The sequence below is a fragment of the Peromyscus californicus genome, unplaced genomic scaffold (genome assembly GCF_007827085.1).
Source record: "Peromyscus californicus insignis strain IS unplaced genomic scaffold, ASM782708v3 Scaffold_7__1_contigs__length_154581171, whole genome shotgun sequence".
NCBI classification, from domain to species: Eukaryota; Metazoa; Chordata; class Mammalia; order Rodentia; family Cricetidae; genus Peromyscus; species Peromyscus californicus.
Window position 1 is genome coordinate 77,778,525 of NW_026294595.1, and position 27,369 is coordinate 77,805,893.

The window sequence follows — 27,369 nt, forward strand, 5'->3', positions numbered from 1 at the left end:
TATCATTCCCAGGAGTTTAGGGGATGATATTCTGCCAGAAGTCACAGGCATGTAACCCCATGAATCCCAAAAGCAAGCGAGAATGGGACAAGTAGAGTGACACAGAAGAAGATGTCTTCCCACTGTTTTCCAAGGAGGGTGCACGTACCCTAGAGACATTGCCCATAACCATTTTCATGTCAACACTGTACTTTGCAAGAAAGAGCAGTCCATTTTGAGTTCCATTTTTAGAAAATAGTATAATGTACCAAGAAAAACAGGGAGAAATGAAGGGACCCAATGACTCCACCAATATCAAAGCAACAGTCTCGATTTGAACACTCCCAAAGGATGTTAATTATATCATTGTGATATACATGGGAATATAAAATAACAGGAAACCAAAAGACACAGATAAGTTTAAGCAGAGAAAGCTGAAGCCATCAATAAGTTTCCAAATACAACAATCAATGAGATTTCTTTTGCCAGCTATCAAGAAAGCTGAGAAACAATTCAAGAAGAAACACAGCCACAGAACCCTTCTGTTCACACTCTTTGTCCTATGAAGATGCATCATACATGTCAACATAACAAACAGCAAGCGTTTTCCTTATTCTGCCATCTCTTCCCTACACTCACCCACCTCACCATATTAATCACTGTAATGTGCTAAGCACAGCAAGAACATCAGCAGAGTTTCCTTACATGATCGTTTGTGGAAAGAAAGATATAGTTCACCAGTTAAGACACTTATAAGGTGGCAACTGAATAAGGCCATTTTTCCATTTTTATGACACCCTGTCTGCAGAGAGAATGCCTATTTAGAAATATGGCCATATTACTGCCCATAAGAAATCCCTATTACCTCCCAGTATTATAGACTGATTCCCTTTCTCAACTCCCCAGGCAAAACTGCCAAGTCAAAATACCTGAGAGCTAATGACCAAGTGTCTCCAGAGCTTACTTGTGACCCTTATGTTGTTATAAAGCAACAGGTCATTGTTATTTCTCAGAAGGTTTTTCAGTGTCCAAAGAATATAAAAAAATCTATACTTCTTATTCATGAATCAGTACTTCTTTTATTGATATGATTATTTGGTCAGTAGATGTCTTTCTGGAGGTCACCTCATGAATGACTCTCCTAGTTGTAGGAAAAATAACCTGATTCTGTATTCATGTTGCCAAATGAAAACAGGGCATTTAGGAGACACTAGATCCGCAGGTCTCTGTGGCCACTGAATGATATCAGAACGTGATGCCAGCAAGGATGCTGTCTGGATATGATAATGAACACCCACCCTTAATACCTCACTGAAGACAGGTGACAAGCAGAAGACACGGTAGTTTACCTGTAGTTGCTGTCATGGTGGGCTCCTGAGTCTGAGTCGTGGGTTGTGAATTACCAAACCAAAACCATATCCAATTATTTTGTTTCTGAGATGCTGCGTGGCTGTTTGAGTGCACAGTTGAGGCAACTAGATTAATTATGAAAATATCATTTAGTGAGATTCCCCTGTACTCTATAAAACCTGTACTCTCTGTCCTGTATAGAAAATCTCTATTTATTATAGAATGAGGATTTTAAAAAGGGAAGTTAAGGTCCACTTTTATCTTTCCAGCCTCCTAACATTTCACAAAATCTTAGGACAGCATTAAAAAGAGGCAGATTTGGGTATCAATTCAGTGCTTCTCAGTCTTCTATTCAAACTCCGTCACATCATGACCAGAGCAAACTCAAGCAGCAAATTAACGGTGATGGGGAAAGAGTTGTTCTACTGATGGCTTCGTTCAACCATGATCTGGAGGTCTTCAGTGCAGCCCAGCTTACAATGACTTCCGTTCACGTATCTTCAGAGGGTCTTTGAGGATGTCTGCATCTTTTCTGTCTGTTCAGCATTGTACCCAGGTAGCCTGTTCAACTGCCATTTCTAAGCTCCACCCACACTCATCAAACACAAGTTAAACTTCACAGTTGGGCAAGAATTCTGTAAAAAGTGTGTATTTAAAATGTTGTCACTAGATGAAAGTTTCTTCAGTACCTGTCTATGTATCGCTTTCCCACATAGAATCGACAGAAGCAAAGAACTGTTGAACTCTATTCAAGTTAGAGAAAGGATAAAAAGAACATTTGTTAATTAAAAAAAAAAAGTCTTTCATCTGACTTTCAAGTTGAACTGGTTTCTAGAATGTTCCTCCATAGAAACAAAATGGCAGATGTCATTGGGATAAATGTCTGAATCAGCTGGGGCTTTAAAAAGAAAATGTTTTAAATCAAACACCTCTCTGAAAATCTGTGGTCTTCTCATACTGCAGGTGGTTCCTTCATACCATGGAGAACCTACTGGTTCCCATGTGAACTCCAGTTTAGAACTGGGACATCACAAATACCAAAGACTACATTAGTGAGAGAAGAGATAGAAGTTACCCACAATGTCCCCAGTAAGGCACCCACAAGAGTCTACAGACTTCCCACTATCAAAAAATGGCACTAAAGATGCTTAGTTTCTGGCCGTCACCATGAAGTACCCTGGAGAAAAGCAGCTAACCCAGAAATGGCCATGCAGAAGACAAAGGAGCATTATTTCCATCTTCCTAAATAGAGTTGTGTGAGAGGAGACAATGAAAGAAGTGTCAGCCTAGCTATCAGTTTCCAATTTGCCCCACCCAACTAAGGTCATGCGAGACAGAAAACAAATTACTCATTTGACACCCAGAAGACAGGAAGTAGAGCTGTCCAAGGCAGGAGCCTATTTCTAAATTAGTTCAAGCTTCTTGATTCCAGAGAATTCCAGATGACCAATAAGAAAGGGCCGATGACACACCTCCAGGCCGACTCTTCCAAAAATAACATTTATAATTAACAGCCAGCGGGAAAACCCAAGGCTACAGAGCCTGTTGTTCTTGCCGGCTTTCCCGGTGGCCACCCACTGAGCCCCCTTGAGGAAGGAATGAGCTGGTTAAGCCAAACACAGCTTCCTCCTTGTCCACAGTCAGCCTGGCTCTCGACCTCTGCCCTGCTGCATGCTAATCTGCATCCACTCCCTCTCACTATGTCTCAACCCTCCACCCAACAGTGATAAGTAAGCCCTTGGGAAGCTCCTCTTTGGACTCCGAAAGTAGGATTCTACTCAGAAGGCTTATCAGTGCCAACTCTGGCACCAACATGCTACATCCAAGTAAACTTACCCTGATAGGCGAATTAGCCTCTCTTCCTTGCCCATTAAAAGGAACTGAGCTACACGCTCTGTAAAGAGGAAAGCAAAACTCCTTTTCCCTCAAATCCTGAGCTATGTTTTTGTTAAGCTTCACACACTCCTTTCTTTTGATTTCTGAACTAGGATGTTGTAGCTACGAAGGTGGATCCACCTCTGACCCCCATAAACTAGAGCAGTGTCTGGAGCAGAGAAGACACACAATGTGGAGTGAATGGATGAAAACCTCACTCACCCTGCCTTCTCTTTTGACAGAGGATAAATGACCTGGGAGGGTGTGGGATGCTTGAAAGGATATGCCTTCTGTGAACAGATAGTCTGTGTACTCGTGCATGTGTGGAGGCCAGAGGTTGACATAAAGATGTTTGCCTCAATTCCTTTGTACCTTAGTTTTTAGATAGGATCTCTCACTGAACCTGGAGCTCATTGATTTGGCTAGACTAGCTGGCCAGCAAGCTCTGGGGTTTCTGCCATTGTCCTTTATTAGGATTACAGAAGCATGCTGTCATACCCAAATTTTTATGTAGATGTGTGGGTCTCAAATGTTAGAATGGGTCAGGTACAAAACTAGGTCCTCAAAATGGATTTGCTGACTGGCCAGCTTGAATGGGGAAGGAGCAGTGCTTAGGGAATGGGCTAAGGATGATAATATAATTTGCCAATTACATGTGAAACTCCCACCCCAGATAGGCTGTGATTCCAGCTGCCTTCAATCCCTATGTGACAGATTTCATCAGAAAGTTCTTTTTGGGTGGGAAATGTGACTTTAGCTAGAACTGTTCTGCTTCCTGATGAGGCCACTAACTACTGTGTTGGCCAACATCTGACAACATGGCACACACCAGTCATAAATACCTCTAACGTAAGTTGCATCAAAAGGGCAGGGGACCCAAGAAGCTGCACATTATTAGCAACACCACCTGCCTGCTCTGCAGAAGCCACTGTGGGGAAGTATTTCCCAGGATACTGCAGACAACAAGGTGGCAGGTCATCAGAGAGTAAATGACAGGAGGGTGTGGGAAGCTTGAACAGACATGTCTTGTGTGTAAGTTTGAAGTCTGTATACTTGTGCGTGTGTGGAGGTCAGAGGCTGACATAAAGATGTTTGCCTTGATTGTTTTCCACCTTATTCTTTGAGATGGGATCTCTCACTGAACCTGCAGCTCACTCCTTTGACTAACCTGGCTGGCCAGCAAATTGGGGGCTTCTCCTGTCTCTGTCTCCCTAGTATGATGATTGCAAGTGCATGCTGTCATGCTCAGATTTTTATGTGGATGCTGAGGATAAAAACCCCAGGTCCTCATGCTTGCAAAGCAAGTACTTTACCCATTGAGCTATCTCTAAGACCCCAGAATTTGATGAAGAATTTTTTTGGACAGACTTCAAAGAATTTTCTGGGAATGACTAGAATCCTGCACCTGCTCACATCACCCTTTCCCCTCACTCAGCAACCTGATAACAGAATTGAAAACACTGCTGAGTGAGTTCAGCTGACATCAGAGTGCTGTGGAGGCTTCCTGGCTTCTGAGTGACTGAATAAAAAGAGCCCTGTCTTGAATATTCACAAGCCAGTACATTCCTGCCAAACCGTGAAGAAGCCAGAGTCCACCCTTGGTGAGTTGCAGCCAGGAACTGAGAAAATCCACACCATGCTAGGATACCCAGTGAAGACTTAGTTGCCCTTTTTGGTTTGAATAATCTTCCACAGAAGGAGCCCAGCTAATTGAAACCCCATTCTAAAACAAGCAACAGAGGAAGTACAGAGAGGGGAATGGAGGAGGTAAGGAGCTCTGAGCACCTTTCTAACAGAGCCCGGCTGCACAAACCCAAAGTCATCCAATGCAGCACACATACAGCCTTCCTCTGCTGTCACCTGCACACACCCAAAGAGCATTGGGATCTTCCCTAACAGATGGCAATCTAGAGCTCCGCAGCCGACAAAGGTGCCCAGAAACCCCTTCCCACCACTGGGAGCTTGACCATGCTCCAGTGACTATATGGGCAACACAAATTGGGTTTGGTATATTTTTTCTTGTTTGTTGTTTTTTTTCTTCTTATTTGGGGGGAGGTTATTAGGGTGGAGGGTTGGACCTAGGAGGACTGGAAGTGCGTGGGATCGGTCGGGGTGCATGATGTGAAATTCCCAAAGAATCAATAAAAGTATGTTTGAAAAAAGGAAACCCTTCACATTTTGTTTCCTTAGACCAAAAACAAAGGAATGGTTTAGAAAATTCTGGTTCAGGAATATGACTGGATATTATACAATCAGAACTGTGAGGGAAAAAAAATCAGGTTAAAACATAGGATTTTAAGACAAGGTTATAAAAGGAACCTGTGGGATGGAGTGCACACTCTGCAGCCCCAACTTTAGTGGAATAGTCTTAGGCAGAGTGGAAGACAACAAGAACGAGACAAGCAGCACCGAAGGTTCTTTCTGGAAGAAGTCTGAGACATTGCTCAGTCATCAGGAAGAAGAGAAAAGAAGCTCTTCCCTGAGGTACCACCCCTTAGCCCAAGAGAAGAGCTACAGAACTGAATCTGGAGGAAACGTGAGGAAGAGTAGAAGCACACCGACCAGGAGCCCGACACCCCAAATGAGATCGCCCAGATCTAGATGTCTAGGGAGGACCGGAAACAAACACTGGAGTGTTCATCACTCAGGAGGGTCATTGGTGTTTTGTCTAGGAACTGCTATAAGAAAAACACGGTGATTCCCTTCTCCTTACTGGTGGCCGGGGTGCTCCTGATGAGGAAGGGGTCATCCTGGTCTCCAGTTGAGGGTTCAGTGGGAAGGTAGGTTTGGAAAACGTAGCCTCCTGGGGTGCTCTTCTCACTGGAGAACCCACTGCTGACATCATAATCTGTCGAATTTGCAGCATCGATGTCCTCTTGGTGTTTTCTATACTCGCCCTTCTTGCTGTAGCGGGTACCGTCACGGTTGACAATAGCTGAAGGAGACAGACAGGCACCTTCAGCACTTCACGGCTGATACAGCTTGAGTATGGGAAAGACAGTGGATTGCCGTATAGCATGACTTTGAAGCTATCGTCTTTTGCTTAAAAACATCTAGTCTGTCTAGTGCTGAGACAGAGTGGGTGAGATGCTCTGAAAAACGGGGAAGAGAAAGTTGAGGTACTAAGGAGTCCCCACATTTGAATCTGAGCTTTGGATAGCTCTAGACAAGGTAACCCTGGGAGCTTCAGTTTCCTCATTGGTAAAGGAATGGCACTGCCTTCTGCCTGGGGTCATGTGATACGTTGTGATTAGCATCCAGCATAGTAGTTAAAATAACTGGAGCCTCCATCGGTGACAACTCTCCCGCCCTATACAGTCCCTTCTGAAATATGTGCAAATTTTGTTACTGTTAATTCCATCCATCTCCAGAAAGGATCTGAAATAGCAGTTGTATAGCTTCCACAAAGAAGATAGATTTGCAATCCATTAGAAAGATTCTTTCTAAGAGGGAAAGAATCTTGTCAGTTTAAGCAAACCCCTATGTCTGGCTAGAAAACTGGTTTGTCTAAATATTGCGAGGGCTTCAATCATCCTCAGGGAAATTAAACCTTAAAATTAGCAAACACACACACACACACATACACACAAACACACATACACACACACACATACACACACACATACACACACACACATACACACACATACACACACACACACACACACACACACACACACACACACACACACACACACAGCAGAATCTTTGATTTGATAAGCAGTTGGCCAGAGCTACTTTGCGTGCACTTCTCTGGGAATATTTTCTGCTGAATTGCATGGATGGTACCAAGGATTCCTTTTGTTTCACTCATCTAGCTTGCTTAAATGAAACTATTAGTAAAACAAATGTTGGAAAACATTCCAAGGTCTCAATCACCCTGATAATGTCTGCAGAGGAAGATCTGATAAGATTACTGACTGCTAATGACTGCATTTTCCGTTGAACTTCAAGTCAGGGCAATTAATATTGCCTGATCATTTTAAAAAACATTGTTTATGTAATATTTGTGTGTGTGCACCTGTATGAGTTTATGTGCACCATGTGTGTGCTGGAGCCCACAGAGGCTAGAAGTGGGTGTTAGATCTTCTTGAACTGGGGAGTTGTAACATCCATGTTGGTGTTGGGAACTAAACCCAGGTTCTATGTGAAAGCAGTCAGTGCTTTCAACACTGAGCAGCCGTCTTTCCACCCCAGATAATTTATGAAGAATGGAGGCTTATTTTGCTTATAGCCCTTGAGTCTAGGCTGAGAAGTTCAAGAACACCACCCCAATGTCTGCTCGGGATCTGCTGAGGGTCTTCTTATTGTCTGCCGTCGCATGGCAGAGAGCATCATGTGGTAATTCAGCAAGCGAGCCAGCTCAGGCCTCTCTTCCTCACCTTAGAAAGCTTCTGACGTCATCAAGCCTCCTCACCTTCTTTACTCCATCCAATCCTACCTCTACTTCTCAAGAATCTCAATCTCAGTTACTATTACGGTGTGACACTGGGAGTTATGTTTCCAACACATGAACTCTTGGGGTAGACATAATCAAACCACGGTATTGATCAAACTTACAGAAATCTGGACTTGGGAGGAAATTTTCAGGAACCATGGGAATTAAGCACTTCTTAAGCATCTGATATGGGCCAGGCACGCGTGAGACATGTTAGAGTTGCATGGTAACTCTTACATGTTGTATCTTATACATAAGAGAAAACGGAAGCTCAGGAACAGTTACTGCTCTAATGTCACATGGTAGCCGTTGGCATGTGAGGCATCCTCTGGCTGCGACAGGGCACAGGCCAAGTGAGAGGCTGGATTGACATAGTCCGGGGGCACTCATCCCAGGACCACTGCCACTGTGTCCACACACTCTGCTGGGGTCTGGCTCCAAGGAAGCAGAAATAAGCCTCTCTCAATATTGCTCTTTTTCCCAATGAGAGAAGAAGCAAAAGCACTAGGATTTATAAGTTAACCTATTGGGAAGTTCTGATGAGTGTTTGCCATCTTCTAAATTGGTACATGCAATTTTCTATAGATGATCTGAGGTGGGTGTGGTATAAGAGATATTGAAACACATAGCAGGAAGCTTGTAGCCTTCATCAGCATGTGCTTAGTTATATCAACAAGAAAATTCCCATGGGGGTGTCTCCGTCCCTCTATTAGACAGAGCATGGCTCAGATGAGTCTTCCACAGCTAGAAGTTGAAAACTATTATCCACCTTGTCTTGTACTTCAATTGATTTTTAAGGTTATCTTTAACTTATGACAAGTGCTGCTAGTCTTCCCTTTGCATGTTCTTTGGAAAAACAAATGCATTTTATGGAGAAGGGAATGATCAAGTAAATGATGGTGCTGTGGAGTACACAGATGGGTTCCCAATGTGGGAAAGTGGTTTTCAAATGACTGATGTCTCAGGAATGGGGCACTGGAGTCAATCAGAGAACAGTGTCAAGCCAACATGAGAAAGAAAATGGGGTGTGGAATCACAGCCATTCTCCCCTTAGAGAAACAACTTCATAGCCAATGTGAATGTTAACAGTGGAGAACACACCAGATGCCCTTCCCAAGAGTGAGACAAACCACCCGAAACTAGAAGGGGTACGTACTTATGGTAACTTGTCCTTCGAAGGAACTGGGTAGGTCTGTGACAGATGTACAGTCTTCTTCAAGGGGAGCTATGGGAAGGAAAAAAAAAAAGCTTGAAATAAAAATAAATAATTAAAACCAAACTCACAGCTAATGTGTCCCCTTCATCAATTAGAACAGAGTTTTACTTCAATTTATCCTAAATAACTTTCTTGGTAAATCTATGAGGAGCTTTTCTACTCTTTTTGATGTGTTTTTACAATCTTATTTAACTTCAAAAGTTCCAATAAACTTATATTCCCACCCCAGCAACTTCATTCATTAAGACACACATGTGTTCTAGGACAAGTGTGTTTACAACTGTAATCCCAGAGCTGGGGAAATAGACTGGGCTACACAAGGACAGAGGAAGGCATGCACTCTATATCTGGCTTTGTGGAGTCTAATGTTTCATGTTTAATTAGGAATAAGATCAACATGGCCGTCCTCTAATTAAGCATACTATCAAAGAGGATTCTAAAACCCTTTTAAATTGAAAAAGAAATGTATAATCATGGTGAAAAAAGTTACAATGAAAGCATGTATAGACCATCATGAAAAATGACTTGTAATCCTAGATACCAACATGGATGATGGGAAACTGTAGTGAACACACATGATTGACATGAACATCAAAAGACTATGAAGAATAAAATAGCCTAACCAATGAATTTACCTGATAATCAAACTATTTAGTAACCAACAAATTCCCAGTCTTTTATTAAAGGATTAATGGCTTCATTAATTTGGCTGATATTTATGAGTGCCTCCTCCATGGGCTGGGCTTCCCAGCATGCAGCTGGGGCTGGCCACCTTGGCATGGGCACCCATGCTGCCTTGGCATATAACATTTAGTTTATTTTTTCTTTATCTTTATCTTCTACTCTCACCTCTTCCTTAGGATTCCACGCTATGACTTGGGCTAGCTGGTTACCCCCAGGTGTTTCTAGGAGCTTTTTGGCCAATACTGCCTGATACCCTCAGAGGTAGGACCAATAAGTCCTGACTTTGGGTTATTTCTTGAATTTTAAAAGAAGACAACAGCAACTTAACCTGCCACCCTGAGTCATGCCCAGATGCTTCGTCAGTGAGTGTGGAGTTCTTGAGAGAGCGATAAAGTGGTGTTGCTTTAGTGCAAAGGTTGGTTCCATTTGTGTACTACAGGGCTACCCCCTTCATTTGTTTTTCTGAGGCATGGCAGTTCTTACTCTCATAATCCTCCTGCCTAAACATCTTAAGTGCAGGGCTTACAGGAGTGTCACCATCACATTCTGCTGCATACCAGCTTTTAGGGTGTGCATGTCTACTTAAATGTTAGATGACAGTTTTTTTATGTTGGTTTCTTCTGGAGCCGCTTTCAGACAAAGAGAAAAGAAGAAGGAAATTGATGGGAGGGTGGATGCATGCACACACGTATGGAGGTTTGGAGGGTGAGGGGCAGAAAACTGCACCAGCTGTCACAAGGAAGGCAGGTCACAAGCATTTTTAAGTTCCCTGTGATAAACGGTTGCACACTCATAGCACAGGCAGAAACAGAAACTGGGCAGACAGGTAGTGGTTGTTTCTCAGGTACTAGAAACACCTTTTGCTAAATATAAAGAGACTTTTTTTTATTCAATCGGTCCTTTGAAAGCAAAAGCTGCTGATGGCTGTAGACATTCAACTGGAGGAGAGTGAATTTTAGGAAAAGTATTCTTGCAAAAGTTGCTGTGAAAAAATTCATAAAGAGAACCTTTAAACAAAAAACCCACCAATGGTGAGGCCAGTATTCCACCCTTCCTTCTACCTGTCACCATTGCACATCACCTTTCCATTTCTTCTTCATGTGCACTGTGATCTACAATTCTCTTGCTCATTTTACTTTCATGTAAATCTCATACCACCCACCTCCTGCTTTCCACCCCACCACAGAGATGTGTGGGCTCTACAGAATGAGTAATAAGTTCATCTGCTTGGGCCAGAACATTGCCTGAAAACAGACACTTAGCGTGTATTGTCAGGAAAGGGAGGAAATATCCCAATTCTCCAAGAAAGCACACCTAAAATGCTATCTCCAAAAATGGTCCACAGATATCAACAGCTCCAGAAACCTGTGGATAAGCCTGGGAAGTGATGCGTTGAGTAGTTAATAAAATGTTAATTGATTCTTTCAAAGGGCCACTCAGCATTTGCAGGTCAGGTCACAGAAGAAAAGAGCAGGTGAAGGTGAGCCTGCTTCTAGATCTGATTCTTAGGAATTTACAAGATTGTCAAATATGACATTTCTCTAGCTCTTTATTCCTTAAAAATATTCTTCAAAACCCCCTTATTTGACAATGTAGCTACTGGAGAGATATGGGAGGTACCTACTCTCTTTGTCTCAGGGCTGAGTCAATCTATGAGATGTTTCTGGTATCTGGATGTGAAACACCCCCCCCAGAAACGGGTCTGTGAGTTTCCAAGAGTGAAGTTGTAATGAACTGGGCATGTCAACAACATTGAGGCTAGTCTGACAATGATAAGAGTGTGTTCCCACGGAGCCTCTTCATGCTCCATTTCACCTAAAATTTCATACAGAGGTCAAATCTTGCCAGGATGCCAAGATGCGTGGTGACCCAAATATGCAGTTAACATATTCATGCCCGTGTCCACTCATGTGACCTCATTAGATGGGGCTTCACTCTCTTAAGCAATGCACTGCTGTGAGTGTCTCTGAGCACAGGGACTTGTTAAAGAAATACTAAACTGGGTTTCCCCAGGGCTGTATTCTCAGAAAGCTTGACTCCACTGGCTCCAAAGGTCTAAGATAATAATTATTCAGTCTAGGTGCCAATCTCTGGATGCCAGGCAGAAAGGGTGCTTCCTCTGGGGCTGATACCTTATAGGTGTTCCATGAGTAAATTTTCCAAACAATTCTCAGGTAAATGAGTGAATAGACAAATCACAAATGTAAAATCTGCTCCTTAATTCTACCCTAAGAAGAGAATGAGACATCTTATGGAAAACAAGCTTTAAAACATGGGCTTGAATCAGTCAACTTTGTTCCTTCCATAGAAGTCACCAGGCTCATTCACCTTGGACCTTAGATACTGAGACATGTGGCAGAAAAAAATAAATCACAAAGCCTTTTCCTGGGGGTTGCCTTATTTTTCATTGGGAAGTCACAGAAATATGGGTTTTAGGCTTGTAGAAATTATCTACTATGGTATTGCTGGCTCTTCTCCCTGCTGCTGGCTTACGGGGCTCTTTCCCCTGGGACCTCCTGGTTGCAGTCCCTAGGCTAGGTATAATCTAAGATTCTTCCCAAGACATTCTTGGCAGCAAGCTGGAAGCTGCCAGGATCTTCACTTCATGTGCCAGGATGTGGAATATGCTTGTCTCCAGCCACATTTATTCCTGCCTCTCCTTTCTGTATTTTCTGTTTTATTGCTTCAAGAAGATTGCTAATTCCTTTAAAAGAAGAAGCACACTTTCTGGTTCTTTCTTACCTCAATTTATTTAGCCCAATAATGTGCAGATGCTACTAATAAATACATACTGTCTTTGAACTTAAAGAAAAATTACAAAAGTTTATCAACCTAGAGTCCATGTAGAAAACAGAAAAAATGAAAAGTTGTATTATTTTTAAACTTTACTACTTTTAACACAGTCACTTTGGGATGAAGATCTCTAGCACTTCTCTTGGTTTGCAACTGAACAAACACCTGCTTCTCTAAGGAGAAGAGAGTTTATCAACACTGTTGACCCCTGTGCTGAGGATGGACCCAAACTCAGGGGCACCGTGAAGGATAGGAAGAAAAGCTGCAGTAGCTGTTTGCCCGGATGGCTTCGATTTCTGGCCATAAAACAGTATGTGCTTTTGCCTGTTTCAATTTAATTTCTCAGAGCCTTAACTCAAAGTGACACCAACTTGTAAACCAACCGAGACAGTGTGGGAACACAGCCATGTGATTTATTGCATACATTCACTGAACAAGATTCAGCAGGAGAAGCAAAATCAGAATCCAAAGACTGTGAGCAGCTGGCAGGATCACACCAAGCTGAGTCTTTGCCACCTGGTCAACCCCTTCACTCCCGACCTCTTGCACAAAGATGGAAGACCTTAACCCAGGGTGTTCTATACCTACTTCCTGTTTATCCATCTGAGCTTTGATTTACTATATTGAGTATGGACAGTGCCCTGTATAGTTTCTGTTAGACTTCCCCATTTTGATGAAACTTCCTGTATGTGTTTTGTTCATATGACAGAAAGAGATAAACTGGCTGTGATTTTTCTCCTTGTCTTGTGTATGTGTGTCTCCATGCCCCATAAAACTTGGAATAATTCACTGGGTTCATATACTGTATTTCAACTACTTGGCTTCAATACATCCTCTTCCCCAAACTCTAGATTTCTCTGAATCCCCACTCTGATCCTCGGTGCTTATGAAACAATGGGTAGGCGGCACTGGTACTGCCTAAGGACACTAACATAACCAGCCTCCTGCTGCCCTTGATGCCCTCTGTCACCTTAAAAGCCTGCAGAGTTTTTATATCCTACCACCATATTATAGTAGCTGTGGTTTCATGGGGATAAAGTCTTCAGCCACTCCCCAGCCTATTGAACATCTTCCTTCCACGTTTAAGGAAAATTTACAGTCCTGGAAGATGTGACAAGTTCACCTCAAAGCTTTTCCTTTCCTGCCACATAGTTTCAACCCTTCAGGGAAATAGAAGATACAGTTTGAGAACAGACTTTTGATTGTTGGCATTTAAAACTTTGACGTTTATGGTTTCAGGTCTTCTCAAAAGATTCTGAAAATGTAGAGTGAACAGAATTCTTTGATTTTTTTGTGGTGACTTGAATAGACTTGTAAGCATGACTTCTAAGCTCATGATTGGACAAGTTTTCGTAGACAAAGGAGGGAGCCCAGCATCCTATCTTCACTTAGATTTCTTGTCCTTGGTGGTCTCAAGCATTGAGTAAGGGGTCTTTTCAAGAAGGTCAGTGGTACCTCCTTGCCTTCTCACTGGCTCCATTTATAATAATATTCTCAGCCATTTGGCTTGCAACCTCAAACTATCAATAGATGCTTACCACTTTCCTTTAGAAACTGATTGAATTTCCCAACACACTGAAGGCTCTAGCCACCCCTCCACCCTACCTCTCTAACTTCTTTGCCTGTAGCTCTGTCCTTCTACCACTGGGCTTTTGCCACCTTGAATTCCCTGGTATTTGTTGGGTAGAATTAAGATGCTCCTGTTGCTGGCTTCATACGGCCTTCCCATGTGCCAAGAGCTCCACTCCTTTACTTTGCTCATGGCTCTGCTAAACACTCCTTCCGATGTACCCTCTCCGTTCACCTCTCAAATGAAAAGCGTCCCCGGAGCGCGTGTTTTCCTATGGTGCTTTCTTCTTCAGCACTCTCCCACCTTGTGTGAAAGAACTGATATTTAATTGTCCATCATCTGCTTCTCAAGCCGGGCACATTCGGACCGTGAATACAGGAATCTAGCTCTTCCTTCTGTTGTAGAGACTCTCAGGACTCTCCTGAGTGGAAGCTTCAGGAAGCTTTCACTGAACTGCTGTCAGCCAACCATGCTCCCACAGGCAACCCAAAGGCGATACACTTAGAACCAACCTGAGGCATTGAAGCAGTAAGCGTCATACTGGGAGGTGTTGGATGTGAGGACATACACCCCTGTGTGGTTGGCTGCGCAGATGGCATTGGGGGTGATCCTCGGGATCACTACATGGCCTTCTATGAACCCATACCTGCCAAGGAAAAACATGAAGTTATTAACAGGCATGGCCAAGATTCAGTTCATAATATCCCATCAAATGACATTTAATGCAACACAACACTTCATTTATTCACCCCTAGGGAAGTTAGGGGTATCAATAACTGAGTTCCATAAAATCCAAAAATAATAGCACAGGAGAGTGAAGGAGATCGAAGCTGACAGAGGCAAAGAGATTTTGTTTGAAGACTGGGAGCTGGTGATTTTTCTTGTCTTTAAACAAAAAGATTCATGAATAAAAAAATCGTTCCATATAAAATGTATGGCAGCAATGTTATTAAAGGCACCAGGAAGCCTGAGTTACAGAAGAAAAAAGCTACACTGTGAGATTTGACACTGAATTAACTTTATATTTTCCAAAAATGACATAAAATGGCCCAACCCCCAAGATGGCAAGTGGATCAGCCTTCCTTTCAGTCTGAGATTCCAGATTTGTCTTTTTTCTCATCCTCCTCTTCCCTCTTCTCCTCACCTTCTCCCTTGACACACACCCCCCACTCCTTACTCCACTATTGCTGACATGAAGCCTTGCCCCTGTGCTGAGCACACAGCATGTGTGACTTTGTGAGCAACCCAGACCCGAGGAGATAAATCGACCATCACTGAACTGGGAGCAGTCGTAGTTGGGGAAATAGATGGCAGTGGCTCACTTAACGAAGTTCTTCAAGCAACACACCATCCACTCCTACACCGATCTAGGTATTTCCGGGAGTTTGTTGGGGCTGGAGGCCTTTTCAGATATAGTGGACATCACCACCACCCTGGTGGCCATCTAACAAAAACATGAAACGCCTCCAAACATGGCACGTGGGCCAGAAAAAAAAGCCACTCAAAAGGAAAGAGGCGGTGTGCCAGCAAGGGAACGAAGAGAGAGATGCAGGGTTTGAGAAGCCCGATGCAGGCTCAAATGCACCTTCTTTTAATCTCCCCTGCGGGGACGACAGCACAGCCTGCAGCACCCTGCAAGACCCGTGGAAATGAGCAGGACTTGGAAGCCTACGCTTGAAGTCTCTCATTCTGTCGGTGTTGCAATGGAAGCTGCGTGACTAATTCCTCATCCGAACTGACAGGCTACTTTCCCCAGCGTCTCCTTAGCTCGCTGGTGGGAGGGCACACAATTAAGTGGTGAGAAGTTCTCATGGACCTGAGAGTTGCCACTAATCAGGGTGGGGCAGACAAGACAGACGTCCCTGATGAGGCTTTGGCCCAGCCTGTGAGATTATGCCTTCTGTCTTTTGGCAGATATCTGATTCCATAGTTACCTGAGGGAAATTATGAAAGTGAGTTTTGAAACATTTAATACCGGTTGTGGATGCCACGATGGATTTCTGCAGCAGAGGTTTTTCTTCATGTATTTTTTCTAAATAACACTCCATAGTGAAACTATTCTTTACCCTACCCTCCTGCATCATGTTGACAATGTATATATATTAGACATTCTAGAATTGAATACATTCTTACATTCCCTTGGTGGGTTATTGTGAATTTTCACCACAATATGCTACCTGACACTGTTAACTGCATGTACTGTACATACATGAATTGGAGACATTAAAATTTCTATACATTTACATGGTATGAATGAGTGACTGTCCACAAGGAGGAAAGACATATTTAGCAAGTCCTTACATCCTCCCTCTTACTTAGTCCCTTGTAAGGGCTTGATCATCACGTTCAGACTGCTCACAACCAAACAAGACTCCTCTACATGCAAGTGGTGTGATCCATGACAAGGTGTAAGGCTCTGTGGCTTCATCTAGAAAAGGTCTTAGTAGTAAACAGCACAGTTTAAGGATTAAGATCAAGGATGTCTCTAGGATGCTCCAGCAGCTCGGCACTCTGCATTTGTTCCTCTGGCTCTCAACAGATGAGAAATCTCTGTGTTTCACAAGTACGTCTTAACTGCATTTCAAAATCACAGGCCAGCTTCCCAAAACCACTTTTTTAGCCCAGTGACCTAGTCAGGGCCTCATTTTAAAGTATAACCTTGGGACTTGAATAAATGGTTTTGCTAACTGGCCATCCTTCATGAAGCTCATGGGTCAGGTTCTCCAGCTACAGAACCATCATTCATCCCTTAACATTCTCCCAGACTTAGCTCTGAACACTTATAGACAGATGTCTAGCTGGTGCTGCTCAAGACAACATTCTTAAACAATGAAAATATTCTCTATATAATCTATGCCAACTGATAGGGCAGCTACCAGGTAAGTGAAACACAGCTAGTGCCGTCAAAGAACTCATTTTCATATAACCTGATTTTAATAAAGTTACATTACATGTGGCTGACGGTTGCTCTATTAGATAGCACAAGAGTCTCGGAGACCACTCAAGGGGTGGGTACCTGAGTCTGCAACGAAGGGCCAGGGATAGATGCAATTAGCTTCCATTTAATAGCTTCCATGAAGAGGGCTGCAGCTCGACTTCTAAAAACATCCTGTTTGCAAGTGTGTGCATATGCATGAGCACTAGAAAGGGAAGGGGACCGCACTGCCTAAGAAGGAAGCTGAAGTGGGGATTCAGAGCCCGTATGAAGATTACCCAGAGCTTCTAGTGAAATCAAACCACACCAGTCACTTGACTGCGGGTGTCACTAAGCTTCCCACTCATCCAGGCTACTGGCCACGGAAACAAACAAACATATAGGATGCCTCTTGCCTCTTGTGATTATCATGGAACAAAATGATTGGAGGAAAGTCCTCTGGGGCCTTGGCTACCTGGTAGAAGACCTCTCAAGGTTTCTGATAACAACTTCCTTTAACATAACATAGCTTTAAAACCTCCATACCCTTTTACTTACTTTGCCAAACCATAGCAATACAGAAGACAACCTAAAAGCTCAGAGCGAGAAAGGAGGGAGAGCGGTCTGAAGAACGTGCTTTGGGTCAAGTCTGCACAGCTAAGATTCTGCCAGCTACCTATTTATTTTAAACACTGTTATTTGGTTCGTGTTTTCTTGTGGTTCCGACAATGATACTGAGTGTTTCTTCAAAGCCAGAGGAGTGCTACAGGAGCACATTAGGCACGAAGGTTGCAACTGATATGACCGTAATGGCTTCCCCTGCACACACACCCCCACGCATGATTCACAAAGGTGTCTTTAGCTGACTTTAAATTCCGGTTGTCACACCGGTTTCAGGTTGACTTGGTCAAATTAATAGGTAGGGCTGCCTCTTTAGGCAAGAAACCCATTCAGCCATCAGGGAGGAGCCTTCCAGCTGTGGCCCTGCCCCTCCCCAGTGGGCTCTCTCCAGCGAGGGTGCTGGTCTCTTACCTGCATGTTTCAAACCCCTGGTTCAGGGCCTTCACCATCTGGCTCAGGGTGGGCAGAGTGCTATTGAAAGCTTCGCAGAGGTCAGCGGCCTCAGTCCGGGAGATGCTGTAGCGGCCATTTTTCTCCACGTGAAATACACCTGCATAGCGGCAGGTTATATTCAAATCTGTGGGATCAAACGGAAATGTTAGAGGCTTTTGCATGAACCATTTGCACAAAACTAAATCAATGGTAAGAAATGCTTAGAAGTAAAGACATTAAAAGAGACAAACGGGGAAAAAAGTCAAACAGCAGGTTGGGGTAATGGCTCAGCCCATAAAGTGCTTGCTCTGCAAGACGAGAATGAATCCCCCCAAATCCACATATAAAAAGTTGGCTATGGCCACCAGCATTTGTAATACTAGGGCTGGATGTGACAGGCTTGGCTCACTCCCCAGGCAGCTTAACCTTGTTGGAGAGTTCCAGGCCAATGAGAGACCTTGTGTCTAAAAGCAAGGTGGATGACACCTGAGGAATGACCACAAATGTTTTCTTCTTGCCCCAACATGCATGTGCACATGTGTGAACAGACATATGAATGTCAACCTGCACACACATGCACACTCACGAAAGCCAAATAATTGCACATGGTATCTCACACTTGAAATCCCAGCACTTGGGATGTTGAGGTAGGCCTAAGTTCAAGGCCAGCCTGGGTTCCATGGTGAGTTACAGATCAACCACAGCTACAGTGTAAGACCTTATCTCAACAGCATCAACAAAAATCCAAATAAACATCTCTCTCTACTGATGTAGCCTTCAAAATTCACTCTGGCTTTTGAAAGATACATCAAGCTTAAATCTGAGATATGACATCATAAAGGACCCCCATCCTTAAAGGATCTCCACCAGCAAAGATTTTTTTTAAGCCTATTCTTTAATATAAACTCGTGAGAAACTGACAAAAATCCAGGGAAGTAATGAATGAACACATGTCAACTACTAAGAAAACTACACACACACACACACACACACACACACACACACACGAGAGAGAGAGAGAGAGAGAGAGAGAGAGAGAGAGAGAGAGAGAGAAAGAGAGAGAGAGAAAAGAAGAAGAAGAAGAAGAAGAAGAAGAAGAAGAAGAAGAAGAAGAAGAAGAAGAAGAAGAAGAAATAGTGTTAAATATACACTTCTGTATTTGGGACTCTGTTCCCCACTTATTCTTATACTATGAGCATGTTTCCACAATCAACTGGTGTTGCTCTTTACCTTATCACTTCTAACACTATGTACTCAGCTACACCCAGAATAAACTTCCTTCTGGTCAAGACCAATGTGATCAGGCTATGGACTCCCTCCCTCTCCAGCCTGGGAATTGCTGGCTCTGCTCCAATCACAAAGTTTTCCCTGGACTCCATCAGGCACTCTGAGCTCCTCCAGACCTGAGAGCACCCACCTGCTTTCTTCTCTATGGAATGCTCTGTCCTTATAGTCACAGATGGTTCCCTTTTCTTCTCAATTGTCACGTCACAACATTTTCTCTCAGCAGTCTAAGGTACCAGGCTAGGACTTAAAAACCAGGTCTGGAGTCAGAAAGCAGTTGCTTTAACCCAGACTCTGGGCCCTCCAAAGTTCAAGTCATTTACCAACAAGAAAGCTGAAGCCAGAGAAGCAAAACGCTGAGGGAAGTGACTGGACTCTTTCTCTCTAGAACCACAGGCTCCTCCTGAACCTGGCTTTGTCCTACACTTCAAAGTGGACTGTAGCGGGAGAGGAAGACTTTTCCCCCTGAACTGTTCTTTGGCATCTTGAACCTCTGGAGTTCTGTATTACATAATTGCCACCAGTACCCTAAAACGTAAGCTTTGCATATCTATTTAATTGTCAAGAAAAAGAAGCTGGGAAAAAGTGGAGCAACTTCCACAGGAGCGCAGCTTTTTAGATGGCTGAGGTAGGAACTTCTGTCAGATGTGCTGAACTCCCTCAAACAGGGTTTTGAAGCAGCTTTCCATGGGCCCAAGGTCCATCATGTTTAGAACAGGAAGGAGGCACACCTAAAAACACTGCTTCATGATGACAAAAGAGGGCCCATTATTCTGAATTATGGTGATTACAGGTGAGAGCTGCCTTCTCCTGCAGCAGGAAGCCGGTTCTGAACACCGCAAAGCAGTGTCAGACAGATGGAAAACAAAGAGACAAGAAGTCACCCTTGAGAGGGCATAAGCCAACGCAAGTTGGTTTCTTTTCCTTGGCTTGTGTCATTAGCAAGCAGGTTGGTTAAAAACAAAAACAAAACCATGAAACCCTGGAAGCAGATGCAATGGTGAGGAGAGGCTTTGTGTGGCTCATTCCTTATCTGCGGGGCCCGATGTCCTCTCCGAAACCACTCATGCAGCTCTTGGCTGATCAAGCAATGAGCGCACACAGGAAGGAAATGCACAAAGTCCCTTTGAAATGCTATTTATTTTTACTGACATTTGCAGCTTAGGTCTCAGTTGGCCAATTTCACAAAGGGAGCCTGTCCCTCAGAGGGAGATGGCCCTCCAGGCCTCTCCTTGGTCTAGCATACAAAAGGAAAGAGAAGCGTCTAAATCAGCTTCTTGTAGACTGGAGCTGCTGGGGTGACTTCAGTCAGATGACACCTGCCAGCTCCTGGTCCAGGTGGTTGCTGTTAACTCCTAGTTTCAAAATAAAGGTCGAGGCTTGGACAATGGTTTGGAGATGAGAGGCAGTTTCTTTCTTATGAAAATCAATTCTAGCTTGCCACCTGGCAGATGGAATATGCAAATGCAAGAGAAACCGACACAAGCTGAGACTTTTGAGTAAAAATCCCTTGAGTTCCATGGGCAGTAACCAATGTCACTTTAGAGACAGGATATCCACACATGGTGGTTATTCAGTATGTGCCTGAACTTGACTGTGTGTGTGCATGGGCCATCAAGGACAGCACAAGACAGAGTAACTCAGCTTTCATCTTGCTAGTGGAGCCAGAGGCCTGACATACTACAGGCATCTGATATGGCTACTGGGTGAATAAGATTTCTCAGTAAATATGAAGTACAAGTTTCTATTTATTTTAATTTTGTGAGAAGGAATCCAGCTCCTAACCCCAATGGCATCTGGACAGTTAAGAATTGCAATGATGTTGCCCCAGACTTCCAATACGACTATCATGTGAGTTGTTGATAATCCCTTAGCTTTGGATCACTCTGGCCTTAAAATGGGCCAAACCTTCAGGTCTGTGTATTATTCAAGCCCTGATAATTTGTGAAGACATCCTAACTCTCTTCCTTATATTTACACAAACCCTAATTTTTTTACCCCAAAGGGTATTAACAATACGAAGAACAGTAACAGTAGTAAGTACTTCTGTAGATACCAAGCACTCTTACAAGCATTTTACAAGTGTTAACTAATCTTCTCCTTAAAACAACTCTAAGAGGTGGGTAATATTAATCATCACTCTCCAGACAGAGAAACTGAGGCATGGAGGAGAGGAGAAACTACAGAAACATGCCCGAGGCCACAGAGCTGCAGTGGTGGAGCAGATATTCAAAGCCATCTGGACTGAGCTTCTAGGACCCACAAGCTTCACTATCACCTTCTTCTCTTAACCCCAAGGTAGGTAACTCTCCTGGCTTCCTTATTCCACCAATGCATAGCCAACACTGTTCCCAAGTATCACGAGAAAAGAGTGAGGTGGAAGTAGCATGGACCACAGAATATCTCTAGCAGAGCACAGGTATCCCTGGCAATGATGGGCCAAGCTTCAAGCAGGGAAGAGGAGCTTTGGTGTATCTATCTGCAGTTGGTTCTTCAGAAACAAAAGCCTCAGGTATCTGACTTGAGAGGCAAACATTAGGGCTGGGGAGTAACTCAGCCAATATAAAGCTTGCTGAACAAGCATGAGGTCCTGTAAGAAAGATGGCCGGGTGCTATACTCTCAGAATCCAGTGCTGGGGATGCGAACAGGCTGACACCCAGGCCTTACTGGCCAGCTAGGTTAGCTTTCATGGTGAGCTCCAGGTCATGGAGAGACATTGTCTTAAAGAAGAAAAAAAAAGATGAACAGCTTCTGAGGAATGAGAGACATGTTGTCTCTGGCTTCCACATATGTGCAAACACCTAAACACCTACACATGTGCACCCATATGCATACATCCACATGTATGGGAACACATATACCATATGTGTGCACATACAGAAGCTAATATTAAATGGCAATTGCCCCTCTCAAACAAGTCCTTCCTTATGAAGATCCATTAAGAATGCTTTCTGCTGAACCCTCTGCTCTCCAATAAGTCTCCTTTATTTTGCAATGACTTGAACTGTTTGAAGTCCCTCCCTTTGAGAGGCAGAAGGGGCTCAGTGAAAGATGTAGACTGAGACTACTTTCTGGTTCGGAGAGAAACCTCCAGGGAGTCACGCCACTCCTTTAGAGTGCTCATTACGGCAGGCTGCGAGCAGGGCACAAGCATCCCTACTCCCGTCTTCTAAGCTGGTCTGCCTGTCCCAGGAAGACCAGGAAAAGGAGACCACATGAGTGTCTCCATGGCCACATGGGAAGGGCAATAGCTCCCCTAGTTCTGGTCTTCCCAGCCTCTGCCACGCTTTGCAGGTGGCATGGCTAGGTAGCTGCTTAACCTCTCTGATGTTCAGCCTTCTGGAAGCAACCACAGTACCAGCCTGCCAGAGTCTGTGGGACTCATTAAATGAAACTTGGTAAAAGTGGAACTTATAGTAATTAAAATTGTGGGTATTGCACACCTGTTAACTGCCTTAGAAACTTCTCCAACACACTGGCAAAGCCATTTTAAAAAATTTATTGTTTTGAAATTAAAATATAATTATATAATTTCTCCCTTACATCTCTACATCTCTCCAGACTCTTCCATAACATCCTTGCTCCCTTTCAAAACCCTTTTAACTCTCTCTCTCTCTCTCTCTCTCTCTCTCTCTCTCTCTCTCTCTCTCCACACACACACACACACACACACACACACTCCATTTAATGTTTCTTATGTATATGATTTCAGAGCTGACCACGTAATAACTCTGGAAAATCCATTTTAGAGATGAAGACACCAAAGCAGAAAGTGGAGTCTGGAGTAATCCAGACAGAAGGGCCAGACTTTTAACTTGATGTGGACAGAAGGACCAGACTTCTAACTTGATGTAGACTAGACTAAAAATCACTCTCTGAAAAGCCACAACTGATCTACGGCACCATCCACATTATCTCTGGTTTTTCCTAAGCCTTTCAGATCAAGAAAGACAGATTTCACTAGGGAAATCACCCAAGTGATTTAACACTTTGCTTACACTGGAGAGTCAGGGAGAAATGGGTTCTTCCTACACCCAGTCATTTCCTAAGTGGCAGAATCATAACACCATCTGAAAGGGAGCCACTATGTAATTTCAACTCAAGTTTCCATTATGGGCATCTCCCCAAAGTTGCTTGAGAGGTGAATTGGGGTGGTTCCTGCTCTAGAAGGGAGATAGGCTCCCCATATCTGCTAAGAGCCACCAGCCAGGCTTTGCTGAGAATTCCCTACTGGCCACTAAAAATGGCTGAGCCTGGAGCTCTGTTCCTGTGAACACTTGTTGTTTTCCAGGAGAGAAACTGTTCCCAAGGACTACTTGTGTTTTTGTGGCTGGATTTCCCTGTCTACACAATGAAGTCAGCACCTCTACAATGGGTACTATCTGTTCACACTTACACAGGTTTAGGGAGTCATTTATGAAGCTAGACCTCCTAAAAGTGGATAGTTGTATATCACACCTGAAGACCACCAGGAGACACTTACAAAAATATTGTGCCCTAGAGATGTGGATAGCTCTTCAGATCTCTTCCCCAGATGATACCAAAAGAATTCAAGCTTGCCAGAATGAGCCAACCACGTGCCGGCTTTCTTTCTGCCATGTCTCCACGGGTTATGAGGCAGAATTGGGTAGTTTGCTGTTGATCTGGCTCACAGTAGACTGTGTGTGTAGAGAAGTTGCTATCTTAGAGACAGTAGAAATAGAAGACAGGCCAGTGCCTACTGCTCAGTGACTTGCCCAATTCCCACGGTTCACTTATCATGGATTGTGAGAACACCAACAAGAAAAGGCAGCACCTCTTCTGGGTAAGGTTTCCATTTTCAGGAATTTTACACCCAATAATTCATTTCCCTCTCGTGACAATCCTATGCAATGGGTTCTTTTATTAACCCCATTTCACATATGAGTTGACGAATACATTGAGATGTCTTAAGGAACAGGTAGAGCCGGGCACAGACGGAACAGTTAGACCGATCCCGTCACAGTGTTAAGCGGTAGCTTAGACATGGAAGGAATCCAAACACTATCAGAATCCCATTTGCCATTCATACTTTTTAAAGTGTGGAGAGGCAGTCATTAAAAGAACTCTAGAGAAGAGACCATAAGCTTACTGAATATGGTTTTAGTGCTCTTCACTCTGACTGGAAGGGGAAGACCTTCACCCCATGGGTATGAGTCACTTCAGTGAAGAATCATCTTACTATTGGGACTTCTACCCTCTCCCAGGTATCTGTCTTACTATCTCTGATTCTACCCTTTTCTCTTCCTAAGAGACTCTAGGGAATTGGAATAGTCTAGTCCCCAGCTGCAGTTCTGGTCTTCTGTCCTTTACATCCCAAATGTTCCAGCTAGCCATGGTCAGGCAGAGCTAGGGAGAAGAGCTGCCATTCAGGTTTGGCCCACAGCTGGGTTCACCACAACAGAAAGTATACTTGTGACCTTCTGAGATGTCTACTGCCAATCCCAGTAGGTCTACACTAGCCAGGTAGATACTCTAGACTGATCTAGCTGGAACCTGACACCCTTGATTGATGGTCCTCAACAGGATGATACTCCCAGGAGACAGCCACCCTCTTGGGCAGGGAGTGGCAGCCCAAAGCCCTGGTGAGCACATCCCATGGTTTTCACTTTCACAGTGTTCGTTACTGAAAATCCAAGGCTCTAATACTGCCCTCTAATTTGCAGAAGATGATGCAATCCCTGAGCCTAACGGAGCCAAGTCTGATCAGGAGCAGGGAGGGAAAGCACCATTTTTTGAGAACCATATTGGTGATTAGATCATCCATGATTAGAAGTAGGACAATGCAGGGCCTTAAATAAATTATCTGTGAGAAAAGAGAAAATAAAATCTAGTGACTGAGCATGGTGACCTAGACTATGATGAGGAAAGCACAACTTCGGGGGACCTTAATTGCAGAATTCTGACTCCTGCCACAGTGCTCCTGTCACCTAATTTTTTTATAAGAGCTTTGAGCAAGCTGTTCCCAATAAATCCATAACTCGAGGTCATGAAGCATCATTCTGAAGCACATCATGACCAAGTCATTCTTTTTTCCACTCATTTGATGTGTTCAAAGCCCAAAAGCTTCCATCTGGGAGCCTTTCAAGCTAGGATAGCCCCTGCTTCCACCAGGCCTGCCAGGGCAGAAGAAGGCTGGCAGCCTTCCCATTGTCCCCACACCACTCGTCCCATCGTCTGACTCCCATGTGATGGGTGCCTAATGAAAGAGCATATTGTTCAACATCCACTTCCAAACGAGGCCAGAATCCTTGTCAGTGGCTGGACTGCCTTTGGCTGCCCACTACAGACCATGAGTCCCTAGTGACTCAGTCTCTCCCGGAATTGCCCCCAAGGCGGGTGAGGGTTTAATGAGCAGAGAAAACAGTCATGCACAATCATACGGAGAGAGGGAATTTCCTCCAGAATTTGTCTGGGGAGCTTTTAACTGAGCTATTCATCTCTTGGCACTTAAAGAGGAAAGGCACCCCAATGTCTGGGGGCCTGGCTGAACACCCTGACCTCTCAGTCTCTTGTCTAAGGAACAAGGAGTCCATCATGAGCCAATGGGGCTCTATGAAAGAACAACCCTCGCAGAAGCTGTCACCCTGGCCATTTCTGCCAAGTCCTCCAAATAGCCAAACCATTGCATAGTCTAGAAATACCTTGCGTAGTTTTCAGAATTTGGGGAGAAGCCTTCTTCTTGCCTTTTGCTTCAGTGTTGGGAACATGGGCAGTGAGAACCTGCTGAAGATCCCACCCTTGGATCTTGGTCCAACGCCCTTTGGTGTTACCTCATTACACAAGAGTTCTGTAAAGTCAAGTCCTCCTTGGGAGAACAAGCCTCCAGGAACACAGATGAGAGCAAGAAACCACAGTGTGTGCTCTCGCATGTTGCCATGACAACCAGGAAGTCCTCTGGCCTCAACACCTTTGTTTTTTTCTCTATTGATTTAGCAGATTGACTAGCACAAACCCAGGATGTGGTGAGTGAACTGACAAAGCATCAGAAACCCACACAGGGTTTTTCCTGCTGCAGTTAGGAAAAGAAAAAATGATGGCTCCACTTTGTCTTGCAATTACATTTTTTTCTGGGCCGCTGTAATTACGTCTATATCACCTAATTAGAGTACAGTTTCTGCTCAAGTCTAGAGGCAGCACTTGGAGAGTATGATAGATGAAGAGAAGTATGTCATGAGAGACGAGGGAGAATGAGAAGCTGTTGCTTCCTAATATCTGCACTCCAGAAGAGATTGGTGGGTCCTGACACGCTGGTAGGACAGAACTTCCATCTGGGAGCAGGATATACTGGCCACACCCAAACCTGCTCATTATAAGCTATGTGACCTTGAACAACACACAATAGCAACCTGGACACATCTAGTCTTCCTCCCTCCTGGGATAAAATAAGAATATGCTCAAAAGACCTTGAATATTTTTATGGAAATGGCCTTATATAACTTAGGACCATGCACAATGCATACATGTCAATTGGAAAAACTATTTAAAAGAAGACTATAAATCATAAATACTAACTAAACAGTATAATCATTGGGAATCTCAAGTCTAAATAAAACCTGGTAGCATAAACATTAGGACATCCTTGGGACTTGCGAGATAAAAGGCCTCAGAGTATGGGTATGTATGCTTGAGACACATTCAAATCTCAGAAAGGTTTTCAAAATTCTCACAAAAATGAAGACATGTTTTGGTTTCACTCTCTGCAGAACAGAATGTATCAAAGTACTTTTGAGACCTTTATCTTATTGTCAAGTAGGAATTTATCTCACCAAATATGCATTACCAAAAACAGTCCTGTGAAGCCTGGAGGGCGGGTGCTATGCACCCATTTTACAGATGGAAAATTGAAGGAATGAGAGAAGCAGGGAGAGTTTGATGAACACAGACATTGCCTCAGATCCTCTGGGTCTACTGGTTTCTGTTGCCCTTTGCTTTGGGTCGATACCAGGGCAAAGAGAGTCAACACTAGCAGTCATAGAGAAGTGGTGTTCAGCTACTTCCCCTGACTGCCATGATGTCTTCGTAAAAATCATGATGGATCAGACAAGTGAAAGTACAGTTGCTTGAGGTGGGGCCAGAATGAGCGCTTTGAGGTAGACCTAGAGCCTGAATCTGCCTGCTGTTCATTCCCACCCCAGTACCCAGACACTCCCCAAACTCCCTAAGGCAATATCTAAACCAGTCTGGAAAAGTC

The 27,369-nt window shown here is 43.8% G+C and overlaps 1 protein-coding gene across 2 annotated transcripts in view; it reads right to left on the reverse strand.

Annotated features, from left to right (window-relative positions):
* Cd44 (CD44 molecule (Indian blood group)) overlaps nt 1–27,369 on the reverse strand; it is an 88,578-nt gene that overhangs the window by 36,305 nt on the left and 24,904 nt on the right. Inside the window, exons 2-6 of one of the 2 annotated variants that reach the window (XM_052724714.1) lie at nt 17,852–18,017; nt 14,418–14,551; nt 8,799–8,867; nt 5,918–6,139; nt 1,329–1,454 (exon numbers count right to left, since the gene is read on the reverse strand). In XM_052724714.1, the coding sequence (XP_052580674.1) occupies nt 1,329–1,454; nt 5,918–6,139; nt 8,799–8,867; nt 14,418–14,551; nt 17,852–18,017 (717 nt within the window). The remainder of the gene's footprint in view (nt 1–1,328; nt 1,455–5,917; nt 6,140–8,798; nt 8,868–14,417; nt 14,552–17,851; nt 18,018–27,369) is intronic. The other variant, XM_052724713.1, reaches the window with a different exon arrangement.